The sequence below is a fragment of the Aulostomus chinensis genome, chromosome 21 (genome assembly GCF_037954235.1).
Source record: "Aulostomus chinensis isolate RoL2024-O1b breed Wild chromosome 21, RoL_Achi_v1.0, whole genome shotgun sequence".
NCBI lineage: Eukaryota > Metazoa > Chordata > Actinopteri > Syngnathiformes > Aulostomidae > Aulostomus > Aulostomus chinensis.
The window spans coordinates 6,983,829-7,005,324 of NC_141340.1; the positions used below are offsets into that span (position 1 = coordinate 6,983,829).

At 43.3% G+C, this 21,496-nt stretch overlaps 1 protein-coding gene across 4 annotated transcripts in view; it reads left to right on the forward strand.

Moving 5' to 3' along the window:
- The window catches only part of cacnb2a (calcium channel, voltage-dependent, beta 2a), a 64,594-nt gene that overhangs the window by 16,794 nt on the left and 26,304 nt on the right, over positions 1–21,496 (forward strand). The window contains exon 1 of one of the 4 annotated variants that reach the window (XM_086190895.1): positions 17,294–17,645. The exons of the other annotated variants lie outside the window; for them this stretch is intronic. Within the exon in view, the coding sequence (XP_086047021.1) occupies positions 17,613–17,645 (33 nt within the window). The 5' untranslated portion in view covers positions 17,294–17,612. Of the gene's footprint in view, positions 1–17,293; positions 17,646–21,496 lie in introns of those variants that run through there. 4 annotated transcript variants of the gene reach the window in all.

Below are 21,496 nucleotides of genomic sequence, written 5' to 3' on the forward strand. Positions count from 1 at the left end.
ACTTATTCTCTTTAACCATAATGGTCAACTTGCTGGCGGCGCTTGTAGTGACTGACATTAAGTCACTGTTTTGGAGCCGTGAATATCTGTGCAAAATTTTGTCCAAAACTATCCAGTTATTTCGCTAAAAAACCAAAATGTAAACCTTTTATGTTGGACTGAGTTAAAAAAAAAACAAAAAAAAAATATGGAGAATTGATCCTCTGGGCACCACGGATGTCTGTACAAAATGTTCACAATGTTCTACGTTGAGTAGATGCTGAGATATGAGTGGATCCGTGAAAGTTTCTGGGTCACTCGAAGGCAAACACTGGAGTATTACACAGAAGACTGTAATTATTCTCAGAAATCGCTGGGTTTCCGTGCGCTAGTGGTGAGCTAATCTCCCATGGCGAAAGTGTGACCTGAAATTCCCAGTTTTCCAGGCACTGGGATACACGCCCAGGGAGGAGTGTCGGCCAGCGCAGAGCAGACTGGAGCAGGGCTTCCTTGGCAGCAGTCGAGCGTTCTTTCACTTTTCCAGAGAATGTGGAAATGTCCAGAAACGGAGCGACTAATTGGCAACAGAGGTCCTGAGGAATGTCTCTGATTTAGGTGGACTTTTACTGCTTTTACATAATCTATTTCTTCAGTGTGGGACTGGAAAGTGTGATGTATATGTGTGGAGGTCTACGCAGGGTAAAAGCCCACTTCAGCCTGGAAACACTGATGTCAGTGACACCATGTGCTGATCTGTGAGCACTGACCCAGGTTTACTTACGAGTGGCCTGCGACAGGTTTAAAACCCTTGCTGGTCCGGAAACGGTGAAGTAATGGGGGGAAAGATTCAGCTCACTCCCCATGACGTGTGATAATATGTGCGGATTTGAGGACAGTGCTTTCGGGGGCCGTTTCTGTATGTGCCTCCTGCACGACTATATTCCTTATTGTGGTGACCAAGTGTTGCCTTAACATGTTCAGTTTGATTGTTGCTTTGATTAACCCAAGTCTCAAAATAAATATAATGGATACACACTTTAAATAACATTACAATGTAAACCTCCAGTTTTGTATGAAAATATATCTGCAAATACGCTCATACTACATTTCCACTGAGAAATATCAGATACCAAATATGTTCCTACAGTTTTCTAACCACAGTCTTCCTGCTGTCAACATCAAGATTTTCTTACAAGCAAATATTTCCTTTATAAATTATTTTACTTCTTTTCAAAACAAGTGAATTATATAAATAATGTGGGCAACAGCTGTTAATTTGATAAGTAATTTCAGGTTGTGGATGAAGGTGAGTGTGACTTAGGCTTCAATATGTAAATAAAAGGCGATTTGATTCTGGTTATTTCAGTGTTAGGTTATTTGATTTGATAAGGGGGCGGCACGGTGGTGCAGTGGTCAGCGCTGTTGCCTCACAGCAAGAAGGTTCTGGGTTAGAGTCCCGGCTCGGGCACAGGGTCTTTCTGTGTGGAGTCTGCATGTTCTCCGTGTACCTGCGTGGGTTCTCTCCGGGACTCCACAGGGTCTTTCTGTGTGGAGTCTCCACGTTCTCCCTGTACCTGTGTGGGTTCTCTCTGGGACTCCAGCTTCCTCCCACATTCCAAAGAGAGAGGACCTCCTCAAGAGGGGACGAGGCTGATTGATACTCTAGATTGACCGTACGTATGACAGTGAGAGCCAATGGTTGTCTGTCTCTATGTGTTGGTCCTGTGATGGACTGGCGACCTGTCCAGGGTGAACCCTGCCTCTGGCCTGAAAGCTGCTGGGATAGGCTTCAGGCTCACCACGACCCTTAACAGGATAAGCGGAAGAAAATGGATGGATGGATTTGATAAGGAATTTGATAACCTACTAACAAACTCCGTCACTAAATCACCTGAGTGCCTCCCTTCTTTCTTACAAATCGCACAGCCACTGTAGAGGCAGTAAATATGCTTTACAACCTGCTGCATGAGATACATACATATCAGGTCATTTGCGCTCTCTGGTGAATGTTTTATAAGCGTTTCCATGCATTTTTCTCCCCGTCAACATGTCACAACGGCAGCTTCACTGCTATCAGCGGCGAGCAGCTGTAGCGGCTTCTGTAGCCATCATCTGTTATGACTAAGCTTGTATTTCCTGGCACAGTTTAGTCAGTTATTCCACTCATTGTTATTGTAAAAGAGATAAAAATATTTATGGAGCCGAATCTTTGCTGTGGATGGAGACTGCGTTTTCTTGTTCAAAGGACGGGACTTCATTCTGATACTCTGACGTGGGGATTGGCAGAGTGACACTCTGTAGTAACCTGACATGAAGAGAAACAACAGATTTTTGCCAGCAAGACTTTTGACAGTGAGGAGCGGAAATGTTAAAGTGAAGAGGTTTTTATGTGCTGCTGTGACATCTTTTCTTTGATTGTGATCGATCTCGTTACCATGATCGCTGATCTGGATCGACAGTCCTTTTTTTTTTTTTTTCATCCTTAGTTAGTTTCTTGTACCTGAATGCAGCACTACAAGCTAGTTGGAGTTTTTGTACACAATCAGGTTAAGTTGGATTATGGAGCTTGGAGGAGCAAAGAAAGTCAATATATCATTAAAATTACGTTAAAACTATTAGTTTAAGCTAAAAAAAAAAAACAATTCTGCACAATGTTGCTTTCTCGTTCTTGCTGTCTTTTATATACTGACTGAACTTAGTGTCCTTTCCTTCCGGTAACACTTCACAATCACGCTATCATTAGCGAGTTGAGGGTGCTGTGGGCACCTCAGACATCCAGGGCACCCGGGCTGAACTGAGCATCTCTTAAAACAGGAGCAGATGTTCATTGGGGCTAATTAACGGCAGAGAGACGCAGACAACCTGGTGCACAAGAGGACGGCTGCCGGCCAATATGGATCGACATAATTAATTAGAGCAGCAGACGTTAAAAACGGATCAAGAGCTGTTTAAAGTATTGCTGTAAAAACTCTTGGGACGTCTAAACAGGGCTTTGTAGTTATGAGGTTGTTGTTTGGTGGTAGTCTTTGAAATTGTCACCCACAAGAAACAAATAGCTGATTTTAAATTAAGGGGGAAACGTGGAGTCTCTCTGAATAAAATGAAGTAAAAAAAGTAGAATTTAAAAGTAGCTTTAAAACAGACGAAGAATTCAAACTCGTACGTAGACGTACAAAACTGGTCATTTACAATAAAGACACAGAATCAAGACTACTTCAAGAAAAGCAAGGTCTTATTTCCCAAAAAAATAAAAAATAAATTGTCCAACAAAGCCACGTAAAAGCACACAAGCGTTTTTAAAATGCTGGTTGCTCTCATAGCTACAGTCTGGTCTGCAGTCTTCCTGTCAGCTGTGGATCTAGTGGACTGTTATTCGCTTGGAGTGCCGCAGCTCAAATCAGCAAGACAGCTTGAGAACTCTTCACTGCAACCTGGAGTATCCAGAGAGTGGGGAGTTAGTTTAAAGATAAAAATACAGTTGGGGGTTAAGCTTGGGGGGGTCAGCTCAATATTTAGAGGCTTAATTGTTGCTAGATTTAATTTTAGGGGGGGGGAGTGCCCCAACTGAATGAGCATCTCTCCTGTCTGTCATGGTGCTTGTCTCTTAGCAAAGAGGTGCCATGACAACAGGTAGCAGCCCGGCAAGAGGACGCACCCCTGGGAGACAGATGAAGGGAGGGAAGCGCATGCAGGAAGAGAGACTCATTTAGAGGTGGGAAGGAAATTAAAAGTGCTGCATCTAGATCAAATGAAGACAAGCTGGATCTCTTTAAGCCTCCCTCTGCTGCTTCCTGTTTTTTGGGATGCCTGGGGGTATCAGCGACCTGCCAGTTACTGGAGACCCTTCTCCTCCAGAGTGTTCATCCTTCTATAAGCTCACCCTCGGGAGCCGACCACAAAGATCTGCTGTGCGATTGGGCGCGTGTTGCGGCTCAGTAGGGCGGGGTTAAACCTGCTGGGATGTTTCATATTCATACTCAGCGTGAATACATAATCAGTCCATCAGGTCACTGTGTGCTGTCAGGAGGAAGACTTTGCTGGATATTTGCGCTTGACTTGTGATTGTCTGGACTTCCTTGAGAACCTTTATTCTCTGACTGGTCGGATCCTCCTGACAGATGCTGGATTCAATCAGAACAGGCTTTCTGGGCTTGCAGGTTTTGAGGGTGGATGACCCATGGGCGAGCGCGACATGCCCTCTGGCCATCTCCTCTGATCCCGCTCAGACCTGCTCGTGCAACAGGCTGTGGGGCTAAAATCCCGCTGAGGAGGGGGCTCCTCTCTACAGGCCTACTCTTGTTGCCATGAACAAACACGCCAAGAATAAAAATGTCTCATGGGTAAGTGCAGTGTGTTCGTGGAGGAGAAACTACTTGAACACGTACTTTTGTAAAAACCTGTGCTCTTTAAAAAACAAACAACTGATTTAACAGGCGTGCATCACTATTGATGAGATCTCCCGGTATTACAGATTATGGAAGATTTACAGTATATTTTTGATGCTCCTGTGTCCAGTGGCTATTCCAAAGAGAGGCTTAGAGATTTAACTATTATATAACAACAAGCTACTACATGCCCACTTTATGAAATCTGGTTATCAGTGTGCCAACTCTTCCTGTGGTTCAAGAAAGAGAAATTGAGAAACTTGGACAAATCAGATGCGAACCGCCAAACGATGACAACGAACGAAACAATAACAACAGGTACATATCAAAAACCAGGTTTTGTAATGTGTGTGAGTTTAACATCCGATTCTTTGCCAGTGCAGACGGATCAGGGGAGATTAGAGCGAGAGTGGCTTTGCGAGGATGAAATCAGCTACTTGGGGGGGAAAGGGGGATGGGGCAGTGAGGAGAGGATGGGGTTATGGTTTCCCCTAGAGTCTATTCTCTGTCTGGCATTTTAGAACAATTTTCCTGTCTGGACTCTGCGGTCACATGACGTCCATCCCCTCAGCTTCTTTTGTTATGTAATTGTCTCTTGATGGAGTTACTGTACGCCAGGTGCGAGCGTCACAGTCGTGGTGCGATGAACCTGTGGCTCAAGTCTCGAGCGCGGACCTCGTGCACCATATGTTGTGCTCTTGTTTGACACCGTCATAACTTTGCATTTTTTTTTAATTAATTTTTTTGTTCAGCCTATTGTGCACATGTGCATAAATAGGAGGGTGTGCTTCTGCGTTTTCCTCCGGAGGGAAACACTGCTCCACTTTTCCTCAATCCACCCATATGGCGCCTATGTCATGCTGCTGCTGCTCTCGGCCGCCCAGCTCGCTGTCCTCACACTGAACCTGATCATTCCTGCACTCACAGAGTTGGAGAGCTACCTCAAAGTGCCTCCTGTGAAATAATGTCACGGCACTGTTTTTCCCTCCGAGTCAATGAAAAGTGCTTGAATCAGCAGAGCGCACTTTCTCGTGTCACACTGCACAGATATTTCAGCTGTTTAATCTGAGTCTCTGTGGTATTAAAATGTAATCTGTCAGAAAATATCTAGTTATTTCCTCTCACACACGCACATGGCAGTCTGTTGTCTGTTTTTGTTGAAGGTAAACTTTTCCCTGAAAATGGGAGGTGACACGAAACATGCGATCAAATGGTTCTTGTCGGCTCCGGATCTTTGAGGTCAATGTGTTGTGTCAGAAGGACTTTTTGCTTTTCCAGCTGCAGGCTTGCAAATGGAAACGCAGCCCCCCTGGCTGTTTCAGCTGAGATACGTTTCCTTAACTCTTTGCTCACGGCGTCCTAGAAGTTGTTACACCATGTAATAGTTTGCATAGAAATGAGCGTGATCACGTACCAGGGATTTTCCCGTCTTTCTTTCTTTTTTTTAAGGCTTTGGAGGTAAAAAATAATTCATTAGAAAATTCTAAGATTAAGGAAAAACCCAATCAGATTTTTTTTGGGGGGGGGGGGGGGTTCTTTTCACCCAAGCAAACATCTGGCAACTATTCAACCCATTTTCTTGAACTCCGGGCATGTCAAGAAACAGGTTGCCTTCACGTCTAGCTTGCCTTCTCACCTCCTAACAATACTCAGTTTGGTTTTATTTTATTGGCTCTCCCACCTTTTTATCAATCCCATGTGCAGTTTACTGCTGCGTCGATGCTGTAACAGCTCAGATTTCACTAGAGCTGGTTGGGGGGGGGAAATGCTTATGTTTCGTTTTGTTTACAAGAAAGTTCATGTGTTTTTTATTGTCACAAAGATTCGAGACATGTCGGAGCCCGTCTCGAAAGCTGTTTCCTTCAAGGATATTACACGTACTTTGTAGAGGGAGCTGACAGGATGAAAATCTACTTAGTATTCAGTCTGACTGATTATGACATTTGCATTTGTGCGCGGAGCTCCTCTTGATAACGTTTGCGTCGTGCGTGTGAAAAGGGCTAAAAAACTCAAATTCCATTGCCTTCGCTGGTCCGATCCTTATGTCCCACAGTGACTTTGTTGAAGTGTCCTTGAGCAAGAAACTGAACCCCGAATTGCTCCCACCCCTAGCATTAGGAGATGCATATGCCAGTGCAGCCTTAATGCTGGTTCCAAGCCTGGATCAATATGAAGAAGTGTGTCAGGAAGGGCAGGTGGAGAAAAAACATACACCGGATGAAATATGTGGATAAGTGATATGTTATGGAGACCCCTGATGGCAGCAGCCAGGAGAAGAAGAAGGAGGAGGAGAAGAATAAACAGGGATCACACTTCAAAATGCATGTGAAATGCCAGCTGTGCCGCTTTCATTCTTGTACCCAAAGTGCATAAGAAGATGCACCGTATGGTGTGGTTTGTTGGTGTCAGGATAATAGGAACTTGACAAATCCTACAGCTCCCGGTATCCATGAACAGGTATTCATCTGTTGCTCTTCAATCATTGATAATTTCCTGTCACTTGACCTTCATAGCACTTGTGGCACAAAGGGTGAGTGCTGCTTGATAAATGTCTGCTTTTGAAAGAAGGTATTTGCAATACTGCCACACAGTGGAATGGTGTTGCCACGCTCCCGTTGTGTGTCTCTATATGTCCCACAGGAGCAGCTGGGTTGATGACATCCAGTGAAAATTTGTTATACATGTCTGGCTCAATATCAAACAGGTTTAAACATTTCTGCTGCAGCCTTACACACCACATGACACACACACACACACACACACACACACACACATTACCACACTGTTTTGTTTTTTTCCCCCTCTTCTTCCCCTAGAATGTGCAGGATATGCACGTGCGCTGATCCCAGGTATATTCACATCTATCCAATAAGCCTAATGACTTTGAGGGCCACATTCATAATGACGGGGGGGGGGGGGGGGGCATTGCCAGGCAGATTAGGCTCCAGATGGTGCTGTTACTGCCTGCCTGCCTGTCTGGCTGTGGATGCACAGCTGCTGGAGGTTACGTGTTTAACCAGAGTGGTCAACTCCACCACTGCAGCCCAGCGGCTCAGCATCACAATTACTTCTCACTAACTCTAAAGCTTTCGCCAACTATTAAGACAGAAAATATGTGTGTCTATGTGATGTGTTTCCAGTCTTCCTTGTGAAGCATCACATAGTTAACCATGCAACAGATGTCACACTATCAAATTAAAGCTTAATGCCCGGCCAGCAGGAAAAACACTTAAGAGCTAACCATGACACCACACAGCTTAAACATTAGACTGAGTTTCTGTGTGTGTGTGTGTGTGTGTGTGTGTGTGTGTGTGTGTGTGCATGTAAGCGTGTGTGTGATGTGCTAGAGAGACTCTTCAGCCAGCTCCACTCTGCATGAGGCATGACATTTGCTGTTCGAAGCGCTCTTGTGGATGGCCACATCTCATTTCCGTCCCTTCAGATATCACCTCGGTGACACCGGTTGTGTTTTAGAGCAACTTAACAGGCAGCGCAGCAGTCGGTGTTGTCCCTTTTGACTGAGCCACAGAGGCTGGCTTTTTTTATGCCAGGCGTCAGCTGCTTGCACCCCTGGGTCATGGTACTCTGAACAAAAACCAGGGGATTTGCATAATTCATTACAGTCGCAGTGGAGCGGAGAGGCGACACAGGTGTTTGCAGGCATTGTGGGAGAGAACGAGCATGTCTAAGAAGCCAAAGGTAAAACAAAACTAATACTGAACCTGTCCTTGTTTCTGTTTAAATCAGCAGCTTACTATTCTATCCAGAGCTTGAATGATTAGTTGTTACCTAATGTTGTTTTTTATAAGCTTTTGCACTCCTGTTACAGCTCAGGCTGCTTTTTGTGTAGTTGCCGCTTCCTCGCTGTTTCAGTTTAGTTGATGACAACAGCAAGTGTGTCCCAATCAATATCACGTCCATGAACTCTGTTTACTTTGGCCTTCACCCTCTAAATTGCACCTGTAAGTAGAGCTTAGTTTTTAATCATGGATTCATGCGGGAGCCGGTCTGCCTTTTAGTTGTATAGAAAAGGCATTGATGCTCACAAGTGACAGACAATCTGCAGGGAAGGTCATGTTTCTCTTCTGCTGCACCTTAAAAGGATTTATTGAAAGAGTTTGTCTGTATGCTGAAATCTTATCTGTGAGAAGTTATTTATATCGTTTAGAGCAACAGGACGTTTCATCCAGTAGCCTTAAATTGATGCAGTTTGTTTCCTTGTTTTATTTTTTCTTTACACGTCTTTTAAAAGTAACTTTAACTTCTGAAAAGTTGCCTCATTTGCATGTCAGAGCTGAAGATTGTTGATGAGTGCAACTCGGATTGATCCGACCTTTTCAGGCTCTACGTAGGTGAAGCAGTGTGTTTTCATCACAGATTCAGACCAAGTAACTGTTAGGGATGAATCGATGGCTGTAATCTGCAAACCAAAAAGCTATCTGGCTGTAGAAATTCTCCTTTTGGCTCCATGGATGATGGTATGTTTATTCAATTGTGCCTCCATTGCAGTGCTAGTGGCTAAGTGCAACTTCTAGTGGCATTAACTGTCATATGTAGACCATACGTCCGTAGTGTTCAGACCTCATAAAATGCCCTAAATTAATACAAATTGTAACAGTGATGTCACAAGACCCAGTCATAACAAGTGGTGTCACAGGCCCTAATTCCACATCATCTGAAACCATCCTTCCTTTCCTGTGTTCTGGTCTTGTATCAAGGCCGCTTTAAAAGCAAAAGTCATATCTCATTGTACATCTTTTCCAAAATCTTTTTGCATCCCATCAAGTTTATCCTCTGACCTGTACGTGGGCTTCTCCCCTGCTTTTGGGAACATTACAGTTTAGTCCTTTCTCCGTATCTAGATTCACTTACTGCAGCCGTACTTAAGGTATAAGCGTTAGCTTCTGAGCATGTTTCATGTTTCCTTTATTCGCAACCCTTGATTGGTTGAAGGACTGAAGCAGATTAAAATCTCCTTACTGAGAGAAGCAATCACGACAAATTGAGTCCAGGGATCAAGTGGACACAAGCAATCGTCCCTCGTGGGTGTTGTTGTGGGCGGCGTGGGTCGTTTCCTGGCCCCTGTAGAGAAGTACAGTTAAAGTACACAATTGAACAGTTAGACTGTGTTAAAGTCAGAAGCTCCACGCTGAAATTATTTACAATGATTAGACTGGAGAGATTTTAAGGTGCGATACGATACACAGACATATATACGTACATTTAGTTATTTGAAAAATCCCATGAAAAGAGCAAAATTATCTGTGATCAACCTAACCAGCCGTCGTCCACATCAGCCGAAGCCTGATGTAACTTACCTTGCCGTGACTCCCATTTTTTTGTCAGTGAGCCACTTGCCCTCAGTGACATGTTCCTTTTTTATGATTCACATGGGCTTTAAAGTTGTTTTTGAGTAAATCTCCCATACTGCACGCTGTCCCTCTCACCAGAACACCAACTTTGCATTAATCAGGAGCCGAAAATAGTCCCCACTTTAGTCAGAGTAACATTTGCTAAAACCTACAGTGTCCAGCTGTTTCTAGAAAATGCTAAGCCTTCTTTTAAAAATGAAAGCATACATTTGTGAACAAATGGGATTTAGAGCAATAGACAGAGCAGAAAAGCAGACACATGCGGAGAGATGATACGTATTTAATTTCTTTGTTTTTTTCCCGTCCTTTTTTCAGTTCATTACATAAAGTTGGACTCGTAGAGGTCAAGTGCAGGAGTTTCACAGAGCTAGGTGTGTACCTGAAGGCCAACTACATTATACAACTGAGCGCTACTGTGACTAAACAACTGAAAAAGCGCAAGAAGGATGAGTTGACCCTCGAGCCAGCTCAGACCACCGACTGCTGGCAACCTGTGTCAAGCTCTGACAAAATAAAGCTCCATCAAAAATTCTTCGTAAGTTGCGGATGCTAATTTGGAGGCGCAGTTCAATTATCTCCTCATGCAGAACCTGTCTTTTCAATATGCATCTGAAAACCTGGCTGGAAACTGTGGTGGAGACCTGCCGATGACCTTCATATGTGCAAAATCACATACATGCACCGTAGTTGTTGATAACTAATATTCTTTCATGGCTGCCTCACACTTTAAGAACCTCTGACCTGAAATGTGCTCACATTGCTCTGATGCATTTACAGCCATGGTGTTACTGTCATTTCATACTCCTGTTATAAGTCGATACCCTGCCCTCCACTGTAGCGACATCAAGTGTGTGTGAATGAGGGCTTGTATGCATGAGTTACCCAGACCTCATCACTAAATTAGCAGATATCAGGCCGTACATTTAACTAATTGAAAATGAGCGGCCTGCCGCCCAGATGTGATGTCGAGTGTGTGGCGCTGTCTCGTCCACTCACCCATCACGTGTGTGTGTCACCAGAGGACATGAAGGGAGTCTACAAACACACTGTGAGTGTATCGCCCCTCTGCCTGTGTTTGCTCGACCTGTTCATGACTGTATTGGTCGCAGCGGCCCTAATTTGCCAGCTGAGAGGTTTTCCCTATGACTCCATGTGGGACAGCCGAAGTGTTGATGTGCTCAGCGAGCGTGAAGTGACTCAGTGAGCGCCACACACACACACACCACACTGCAGCCACTTAACGTTCATAGTTGTACATGCCGGTACTTCAGGCAGCATTTGTGTACACTTGTTGTCCAGCGTCTCTGACCTGATGATCTTCGTTCCCCTGGGCGTGCTGGACAAGCTCGCTCTGTCTCCATGGATTGAACACTTCACAGGAAGGGTGAGGTTAATCAACTTTTAATAAGAAGACTCAGCTTAGTTTAAGTGATGTGTGCGCAGCTTCAGTGCTATTCTCAGGTTTGGCACACATGCTAACGGGATGCCCTTTGGTGAAGTGGAGGAAACAGCAGTCCAACTGCTCTGAGAGGCAGCAGGAAACAGAACAGCTGGGGCTTCCTCCCCTCCTCATCCTCCCTCTCCATCACTTTTTTTCCCAACTAATTTTTTCTCCCTCCGTCTTTCTGTATCTCCCCCTCGTTTTTCCTCTCTGCCTTTCTCTCATTGTCTGTAATTAGAGATGGTCCCGCGGCTCAAGTAGCCTGGCATGCGTTGTAGCTAGGTAACCTCAGTCAGATGCTGGCTGCCGGCCCTCGGGGTTTCATTAGTTGTGAATCACAGTCACGTTGGGCCCAGTGAGGATTCTTAAGTCCTGCTTTAGGTTCTCACTTTAGATATCAGGGCGGCGGGGTATTGCTGATATCAGTACAATGTGTATTTTGAAACTTAACATTTAGGAATATAGGGACATGTTTTCCCTGCAGACTAAACCAAGCTGTTTTTAAGTTCTTTCTAACTCAAGGGAGTACAATTACAAACGTTCTGATTTGAATAAGAAAATATCTGATCATGTTTCAGGAATTTAATTTGGTATTAATGAATAAGAGAAGATAATCTCCTCCGGCTTTGATGCTAAAGGCTCCCAGGCGTTCTAGCCTGTGACACGTCATAGGTTATTGTCTTGTTGTAGACATGAATTTGGAGTTCTTTCCCTCTTAGATAATTTAAATTTATAGTGCAGAATGTTACATCATCGGCTCTAATGTAGGCTACTTAGCAGTTACGCTTTGGCTGTAAAATAGCAGATGAATCGTGTTGAGAGCAACTCTTGCAAAGTGTCCGTCACAATTTGATCCGATTGGTTTGACAACACCTGGAAAGTTGTAAGAGGTGCATGGTTAAATTACTTCTACACTTTCATGTCAGATGCGTGGTCGTACCACGAGGGCTAACCAGGAATAGCATGTAAGCGCTGCAGGATTTCTTCCAGCGGCCCTGGAATGTCAGCACATAAACGAATGCTACCTAGTGTGATACTCAGAGAGATTCACCTGGCTGCATTTAGCTTAACAAACATTGTGTGAACTAATTGGGGTAGGAGTTGAATAGAAGAGATTTATTTTTTTAACCTGAAAGTTTAATCAATGTGGCTTTTTTTTTTTTTTTTCCTGTCTTGCCCTCTTTATTCTTTCGTCACCCTTCAGATTACAGGACCTCTGTTGGGAACCACTGATTTACAGGACCAGTGGGATACAGTTCTGTACTTCCTAAATCTAAAATTTCACTGCATGTTTTTGAAAGTATTTGTAAAAGTAGGGCAATAAAACACACTTAGTCAATGGTGGACTTGCGGTGGGATTCCTTCCAGGAAAACTGAAAGATTTATCCAGGAGCACTTAAAGTCATCTTGGAGAGTTTCATTTGTGGAATAGCATTCTTGGCAAGACAAAACCCCCTCGGAGCAGCCCGTCTGACGGATCTTCAGTGATGTAATTGTGGTGTATTTTAGCTCATTAGTGGTCTTTTTAAGTTTGCTAAATATCTATAACATCATTTATAACAATCATGGCCAGTTTTAATCGCAATTTTTGACTTTGAAAAAAAAAAAAAAAAAGACACAGTTGATGTTGTTGGGTATTGATTCAGTCACCAGCCAGACGCTCCGGGTCTGAGTCAGCGATGTGCAGTCATCGTTTCATCCTTTGTTATGATGTCCTCAGAGTTATGATGTTGACTTGATGTTATGCAGATTAACTCATGATTCCAAGTGCCTCAGCGTTGCCAAGTCTGTTTGGCAGCATGGAGAGGTTTTGTTTTGGGCTGTTTACTTTAATAGAGAGTGATGGCCACTATGGAGTCACACTAGCATGAAACTGCCCGCCACCTGTGACCCCCTCCTCATCTGGCAGGAGGACGGCATGGTGGCTCCCCCTGTTATAGTCCAAAGACACTTTTTTGATTTGGTCAAGGGTTGATCTGTGTGTATTTACAGATACACATAATAAATGATACTCAAGGTAAAGATGGAGATGCAAAAAAACTACAGTATTGAAGGTTAAGATTTAAAGTAGCAGTAGTATCACGTGACTCTGTAGCTCACCTCACTTTTCCACACACGCTTGTCTGTGTGTGAATTTGTAAATGGAGTATCCCCGCAAGTCAATAGAATTACTTGCTGATTATCTTGGTGTGAGAGGGTAACATGGAATACTTCATATGGAATACTTCATAGGGAACTGCAGAGGTAGCATATGTCCGAAGTAGAGCTCAATCATAGCTTGTTAGCTAGCTTGTTTTCAATTGCAGCATGCAGCTGTTTTCAGCAAAAATCAAAATGTTGTACAAGACCTGGTCAGCATCAGGGAGCTAACAGATACAGTCAGGGGCTAGCTGGTGAACATAGTGGAGCATTTAGCCTTTGAAAGAGCCAGATATTTCCCCCAGGAGTTGATGGAGATCAAAAACAGAACTTTGGGGGACATAAATTCACCAGACAGACAAAAACACCAAATTAAATTCACCTTGTCAACTTTTTTTTTTTCCAGTTTCAAAGTGATTTCCTGCTTTCCCAAATGGCCAAAATCTAAAAGGCCAAAAGGTCTGTGCTATTACATGCATGTGCCACTTCTGTGGGGCGATGGAGAGAATCAATGGAATTCCGGGAATCCGACCGTTGTGGTCCCGCATCGATTCTTCAATGAGAGGCAATTCAAAGAATTTCAACATTCAGCATTGAATCAATTCAACTTGATGTTGTGTAATGTTTTACTGAGACGTGTCCCTCCTATTTGTTCCCCCCATTTAAGACACTGCACAAGCTGATGAAAGGAGCAACTGTTGACAGTGTCATACATTTTTTAGGTTGAGTCAAGGTCCCCTTGTGGTCCAATTACTGTATGCTGGTTTCGAAAGCAATCCTTGATGGCCTTTGTGTGCTTGTCAGTGTGAATGGCCGCTCTCGTCACTATGAGCATGTTTACAGATCGATAAGCCAAAGGCAATGCTGGCACTCATTTCCCAGTGCTGGCAGAACCAGAAGACATTGATCTGTCAGGCTGGAGCCATTCAGAGAGGGCTGATAATTACTGTCGGCAGTTGAAGACACTATAATGTCATCACATTATAGTAATTACCCAAAGAAATGCAACTAATCTGGGCTATAGTTTTTACATTTGTAAATTAGACGTACAGCGTATGCTTTCAGATGCTTTTGGATAAACCTCATTACGCACATTCTATAATTGGACTCAGCTTTAAAACCTGGCAAGGAAGGCTGAATCTACGCAGGATCCATAAACATGCAGTGATTTTACACTTTATCGTAATCAGTTTCTTCTCAAAATCCCTCCCAAGTTATCGTCATAAGCTCACTGAGTTTTCATGTCTACTCTTGTTTCCTGGCAGTGTCATTTTTAGTGAGCTTTCAGCATCACTTCCCGATCAACTGTCATCACGCTCAGCATGTAGAGTTTCTTTCCTCCAGGCTTGAACTTAATTAGTCTGAGAATGGTCACTGTGTCGCTTTAAATGTAGATTTTTTTTTTTTTTTGAGGAATTGTAGAAATAAGGATCAGAGGCTTGAGTCTGAGTCATAGCTCTGTTTTTTTTTTTTTTTTTTTTTTTGGCATCAGCGGGCAAAATTTGGTTGATATTGGAGCTGCAGTTTCTTCCATAATGTAGCAGTACGAGGGGGCGGCGGCCCGGACCAGGCAACCGACACAAGACAGTCTGCAGTCTCATTCTTTCAGTTGAGTGTTGGAATATAAGTAGTCTGGTCAGTTGTTTGTTTGGTTTTTGTTTTTTACAAGATTTGTGGACCACCTAATTTTCTGGTTTGGATTGTGAAATAGGAAGCGTTGGTTCGTCGAGATCTGTTTCAAATTCTTCCTTTTTTAAATATTAAAAAGCTCAAGATTTTGCAAACTTTCTCGCGATTTTCAAAAGTCTTCTTGACACGTATCTTGTTTGTTTCAGTCCATATGCACACCTTTTATGAAAATAATAAGTTTCTAGGTTAAAAACACATTATTTCTTGGACCTCAGGAGACTTCACTTTGCCCGGCCAAGAAACAGTCAATCACATAACCCTTAATAAACCTGCCACTTGTTGTTTTTACACTTTGGTTTTTGTGCAGTTGGATGATATAATGTGGTAATGGTGTTCTTGCTGGTAGGTGCATTTTGTTTACATTGGACAGAGCCTTGCTAGCCGTTTCCACTTGTTTCCAGTCGACTTGCCAAGCAAAGCCTCATATTTAAAACAGACATGGTATCAATGCTCTCATAGAATTCTGGCCAAGAAGGGGAGCGAGCCTATTTCCCAGTGAAATAAACTTTATATTACTGAATTTTGCATTTTACACACCATATATATATTTTTTTATATTAATGAATAGTAATTATAATAAAACTTAATTAGGGCCTGAGCCAGAAGGTACTTCTGGTTTATATTATACTTGCTGCAGTTTCAGAACGATGTCATCTCAGAGTACAGAAGCTCGACACTGACTTGAAACCATTGTTCTGTTGAGACGAGGATAACGATGCTCCAGTTTGTCACGTGCCGAGCACACGCTCTGGATGATAATCCCCAGAAAGGGGCTAACCCTGATCAAACAATATAATCTAGGATTTAGGCTGGCCTGCCCAGAAAACATTTTCTCCCCGCTGAAAAATACAAATCTGGGCTTTAAAAAGGATGTTGGGTGAAGCCCAGTAGTTTCTATAGTTATATGGGCTTACAGGTTGGGCTTCTCATAGGCAGCGTTCAGTTTCTCTGACAAAGCTTCATTCCTCTGCTTTATTTCAGGAAAATGCAGGGATCCTTTTTGTTTTTGTTTTTTTTCATGGCAGTTTTTAAACCACAAAATAACAAATTTCCTATAGAAACTGGATAACTGGTACTGAGTACTGATCTGATACCAGTGTGTTCAAACAATAAAATGTATATAATACATGTGTAACCCTATAGATGTGATATGAATTGTATGAACCAACTCAGGCTGCTACATTGAGAGAACGAAACCACAGAGCTTCGGTTAATCATCTGCTTTGACAGTCACCCACCAAACGGCAGTCTCGATACTTGAATGTTGCATTTGCCCACTTTCCGATGCCAGATATGGCCATTGTGCTCGCTGCATCTGGTGAATGTCACATATCAATCAATAATTTCCCTCTGTGCGCTAAAACAGCTGTTGTTAGTATGTGTAGGCTGCTGTGTCGGAGCGGTGAAGAAGAAATTGATTTCCTTTTAAGTCGATTAAGTCCGAGCGAGTTAACTGGGAAGCGCTTGAGACACTTCCAGTGTAGAACCACAAGTCTTACCGTCGGACCCACTGGTATGTGGCCGACAATCAGGCCGTACGTGATAAGAGCACTCAAACATTCATTCTGATGTCACGAGGAGCTTCTATGATTTCTGGCGTACAGCTTCAGCGCCTGATGTCTGACAATGAAGAGTGAGTTTCATTAAGAGTGAGTTTCATTTAGTGAGGCTTTTACTTTTACTGTAACCACTTTTCAAACAAAATAAAACAAAAAACAGACATACACCAGCTGCATCACACTGCAGCTCTGACCGCTTATAGACACCTATCACTTGGTTGCTTCACCAACTTTTATACCTGCCAGATAGCAGTATCTAGTCATCTACTCCTGCCATGCATAACTTCTCTCTAAAGTTAAACAGGAGCAAGCTTGTGTTGCCTTCAACTGAACAAACGGAAAGTTTCAATGGCTTTTTGTACCGTTGACCATGAAAGTGAATATAGCATTTTGTCAATGTAGTGAAGATAATTACTTCCTGACGTTTTGATCTCGGCAACATGTGTTGAGAGTATACAGTGAGTTCAGATCCTTAAGCTGTTCTCTCCTCAGAGTGTAACCTCTTTTGAGGCAAAGAGGAACACATGTAGACTCCCCAGATCTTACAAATACACACACACACACACACACACACACATAAAAAGCTTCTGCAGCTGCTTTCGGTGCTTTCTGGAATTTTCAGGCCAGCCCTGTTGGCCAGAGATCTTACTTCCTAACCAGCTATGTGTGTGAGTGTGTGTGTGTGTGTGTGTATGTGAAACAGAAACTGTGTGTGTGTGTGTGTGGGAGGAGAGAGGCGCAGGGGGCAGGGGGGCTTGTTTTTGGGGCTGGAGGACGGTTGTGGCGTTCTGAAAGAGTGTTCTCCCAGCGTGGGAAAGACGCTTGTCCATTCTCTGCCTCTCAGGGACTAAAGTAGGCCAAAGAAGGGCTGAGAGGAACTAACTACTCTCCACTGGCTCCAACTTTCAAAGCTGTTCGTCTTCAGAGCCGGGAAAAGGAGATTTGTTGGAGCGAATCAGGAGTTCCTGTGCTCCGAGAGGAGATGGGCAGCAGCTGAGGAGATTTTCTCCCAGCCGGGCTGAACAGCACAGAGGCGGTTAGGGCAGAAATGTATCACTCCGGCAGTGAGGAGTCAGACTTGGTAAGTTTTAGTAAACATGTTGTCTGCAACTCAAACCTTTTCACACTTTGCTGAGCCTTCCTTGGCAGTACACTCTTCCCCTCGCTCTCTCTCTCTGTCTCTCTCCACTGGACAAAGAGGAAGGGCTTGGACTCCAGGAGAATGTAGGTTATTAGAGCATATTTTAAGGGTTGTAATCACATTTTTCTCCCTTGTTGATTTCTTCCTCGTGCTCGAGATGCACAGTGTTTCTCCTGTATGCTGCTTTAAGACGTAAATCCAGCAGCCCTCATTTGCGAGCACTGCTGCTCGACTACTAACTTTAAGTGGGGGATGACACGGAGACAAGCTAAGTGAAGGAAATAAGGTGAACAGCCCCGATGAGCTCGGACCTTCTTGTAGGTGTAAGGAGCTGGGAGGAAACTCAAAACTCAAGAACAAAAAGTTAAGATTTGTTTAAAAAAAAAAAACTCAGAATCTCTGCGTTGTCATCGCTGTTTGTGTAGAATTTAAACACGAGTGTTGTTAGTATTCAAAACCTGAAATCTGTAGCAGGTTATTATTCATTTAGATCCATCACTGACACACACGCACACGCACACACTGAAGTACATTCATCGTGATATAAGGAGTCAGTTTTTCTCAATAGCTGTATGACTGCATCCGCTGAACTCTGGAGTTGAGTCTGCTTGTTTGTCAAGCAACACGTATTTTCCTCTGCGTGTTTGTTTAAGCGTGGCTGTGTGTGAGTTTGTCCTGTGTGTGAGTATTTTCGTTAAAATATTTTGTGAACACTTAAGTCAACACAGCTTGAAACAAACACAAAACGGTATTCTGCCTGGAGTGAGAAGTTGCGTTCTTCGTTTGTGTACATCAAGGCAACGTTGAGGGGAAAAGTGGGAATTTGGTGCAAAAACAGGAAGATGCTAAAGCAGAGAGAGGCCGGTTATGTATTGCGTCAAGAGGGGGAATCAGTGCCTCGTATTACGTCAGTTTGATGACATCTTATTTGGATGTACGTAACGGACGTCCTAACACGTGAACATCTGGCCTACTAAAAGACTATGATGATTAGCGTGTAACTCAGTAGTTTAATGATTTTCTGTCAGTTAGTTTTTACGTTTCAAATCCCGTTTTGAAGATGCACTTGAAAGTACACGGCATCGACAGAATCTACTTTTTTTTTTTCCCCCCTCAAGGGGGATGAAGCGGACGATGAATCTGTTTCAACGATGAATGACAACAGTTGTGCAGGATCTGTGATGAAGTGATGGCTTGTGACTGTACAAAAGCCATTCAATGATTGTTTGATGTGGATGGTGAATAACTATGATCAGTTGAGCAGTTAACCCAATGACGATGACGCTAATATAAAAGTGTCACATTATGAAATACCATCATCATATGACGGATTGGAGAAGTCCTTTTGGATCATTGTAACCAGTACAGTAAGTGTGATTGTACTGTAAAACCACTGGCCTTGCCAATAAATGTGAGGGCTGTGAACATTTTAGAGGAGAACCTGCCAAGAACGAGTCAATTATATAGATGTTTGCCTCTTATAGGCAATCAAGTGATACTTAAAGTGCATCGCGCAGAAATGCAAAATGTGGACCTGTGTTCCTGTATTCAGGACCGTTTTGAATCGATCACCAGTTTAGCCTGGAATTGATCCTGAAGATGTGTTTATCTGCTTGAACTGAACTAAATTATTGTGGTAGCGTCAACGTCCAGCGCGGCTCCATTTGTAGGACGGTATGTTTTGCTCCACTAAAGATGTTTAGCAGCTCGCTCTGGCCCCATAGCTCACTCTCATCAATCATCCACAGCCTGCTTCACACACCAGGAAAGTGCCAGAATATTGATGACACAAGCACAAAATAGCAGCGCAGCCCCCTTCCTCTCCTACTGTATCCCCTTCATTAGCAGTCATCCTATTATTGCGGCGTGTTTCCACGCAGGGAGTGAGCCGCTAGATAAACCAGATCTGGCTGAGAGGGCAGTGCTTGTTAATGAGAGCGGTGCCCCCCTTCAGGGCCTGATGCAGCCATTTGCAGGTCATGTTTACTGGATGAATACCATCAGCACATCATTTAGCATGTTACACATTTATTTCTGTTTGACACAAATAGTTAAAGAGGAGCTGAGCAGCTTCTGATTAGCTTCAACCACAGCAAATTTTGAACCTCTGGTTCACCAGTATCAATAATTTAAGACTAAAGTCACTAGTATTTTGTGCCAAGAAGCAGGTTCATGGCTCTGAGAGGAGCAGTAGTGAGAGATTCGCACAGCTAGCATGATTAGCCTGAAATGTAACATCGATGAGCGCTGAAACAAGGTTACTGGAATTTCCTTAAGTTTTTGTTTTTGACTTTTGCTTAAATTGAATTCTAATCTGATAGTTGTTTTTTTATTTTAATGCCCAGTTGTTGTTGTTGTTGTTTTTATTTTATTAGATTCATGTTAAGTTTTTAAGTGGTGAGATTCAAAAATGTGTGTGAGGTCTCTGTGACTGGACCAGCAGAGGATTATAAAGCCACAGTTTCATATCCCTCCAAGCTGTTCAGCTTATAAATGAAATAAACTGACAAAAACCTCAAGACTTATCACCTCCATGTCAAAATTCATTTTGTTATACAGTCAGGTACTTTTTTGGGGGGTAAAATCTCATTTTTAATTTCTATTTCAGTCAACAAATGTATTTTTCACACCAAGTTGTCTGAATTTTTTTGTTGTCATGAACCCCCGACTTAAAAAAAAAAAAGTTACTGCAGGTTTTCTTAAGTGACTCTTGATGCCTCTGAGGTCATGCCATTGATCTGACCTTTTAAGGTCACTAATGACCTTGTGTTTCTTTCTTTTCCCTTAAATCATCTCATTTACTTTCACCGACTTAAGCCACAGTAAGTGCTTTTTTTTGTTGTTGTTGTGTTTTTTTGTTTTTTTTTAAGCGCGTAATTACAAGTGACGTCTCTTTGTCTTGCCCACCTCTGAACACGGTATCTTGTCATGTGTGTGACAGCCAGTGAGTCCATCACCTTGATGGGACGATGCACTTATCTAATGCACTGGCACATGGAATGCTGGGTAAACACTTTTTTTCTTCAAAGGCCCTGTTGGTGTCACCTTGATGTCCATGTAGCCAATCCCTCTTGACTGGCCAGAGGCATCGTTACTACACCTCCCTCCCTCACTTCCCTCCCACACGTGCATTTCTCCTGTTTCAGATATACAATTGCTCACTTTGGTCCTTTGTAAAATATTAATCACCGTTCCCTGTCGCGCTCACACATCTTTCATTCACGGTTGTCCCGTTCACTCCCATTGTCTCTGTTTGAAGAAGGAGACAGAGTTTGTGAACCATTGATTCAATTGACTTTGTGTGTTACGCCGAGTGAAGTGGCAGTGATGGACAGATGGCTGGGAGAAGTGGCTTTGGTTCCAGCAAAGAGCGAGTCACGCCAAGCCTGGTGGTGTGAGCACACTTGCGCGGCCCATTGTCAGCCCTCTGCGGAGTCAAATAAAGTCCAAGAGCCAGAACAGAACATGACTTGGCACGGGCAGAGATCTACATTCTTCGTAATGACGTTGGCTATGCTGTCCAGTCCGGCCACGCTGCTCCAGTAATTTCACTGTTAACACTGGACCTTAAAAGTCGATCCATCTTCGGCGGGCCTGTGCGCTGGGTCAAGTTTTCACCGGTCTCTGGGCCTTCCCTTTGAGCACATGGCAAACACAAGAATAGGAATTTGACATTTTACTAACTGACCAGTAAACCCTCAACAGGTCTGTGTGGCTTTGGTGTCACATTCACTAACACTACTGTACACTGAAGACAAACCTGGTCTTTGTAGTCCCTATGTACCCCCCCC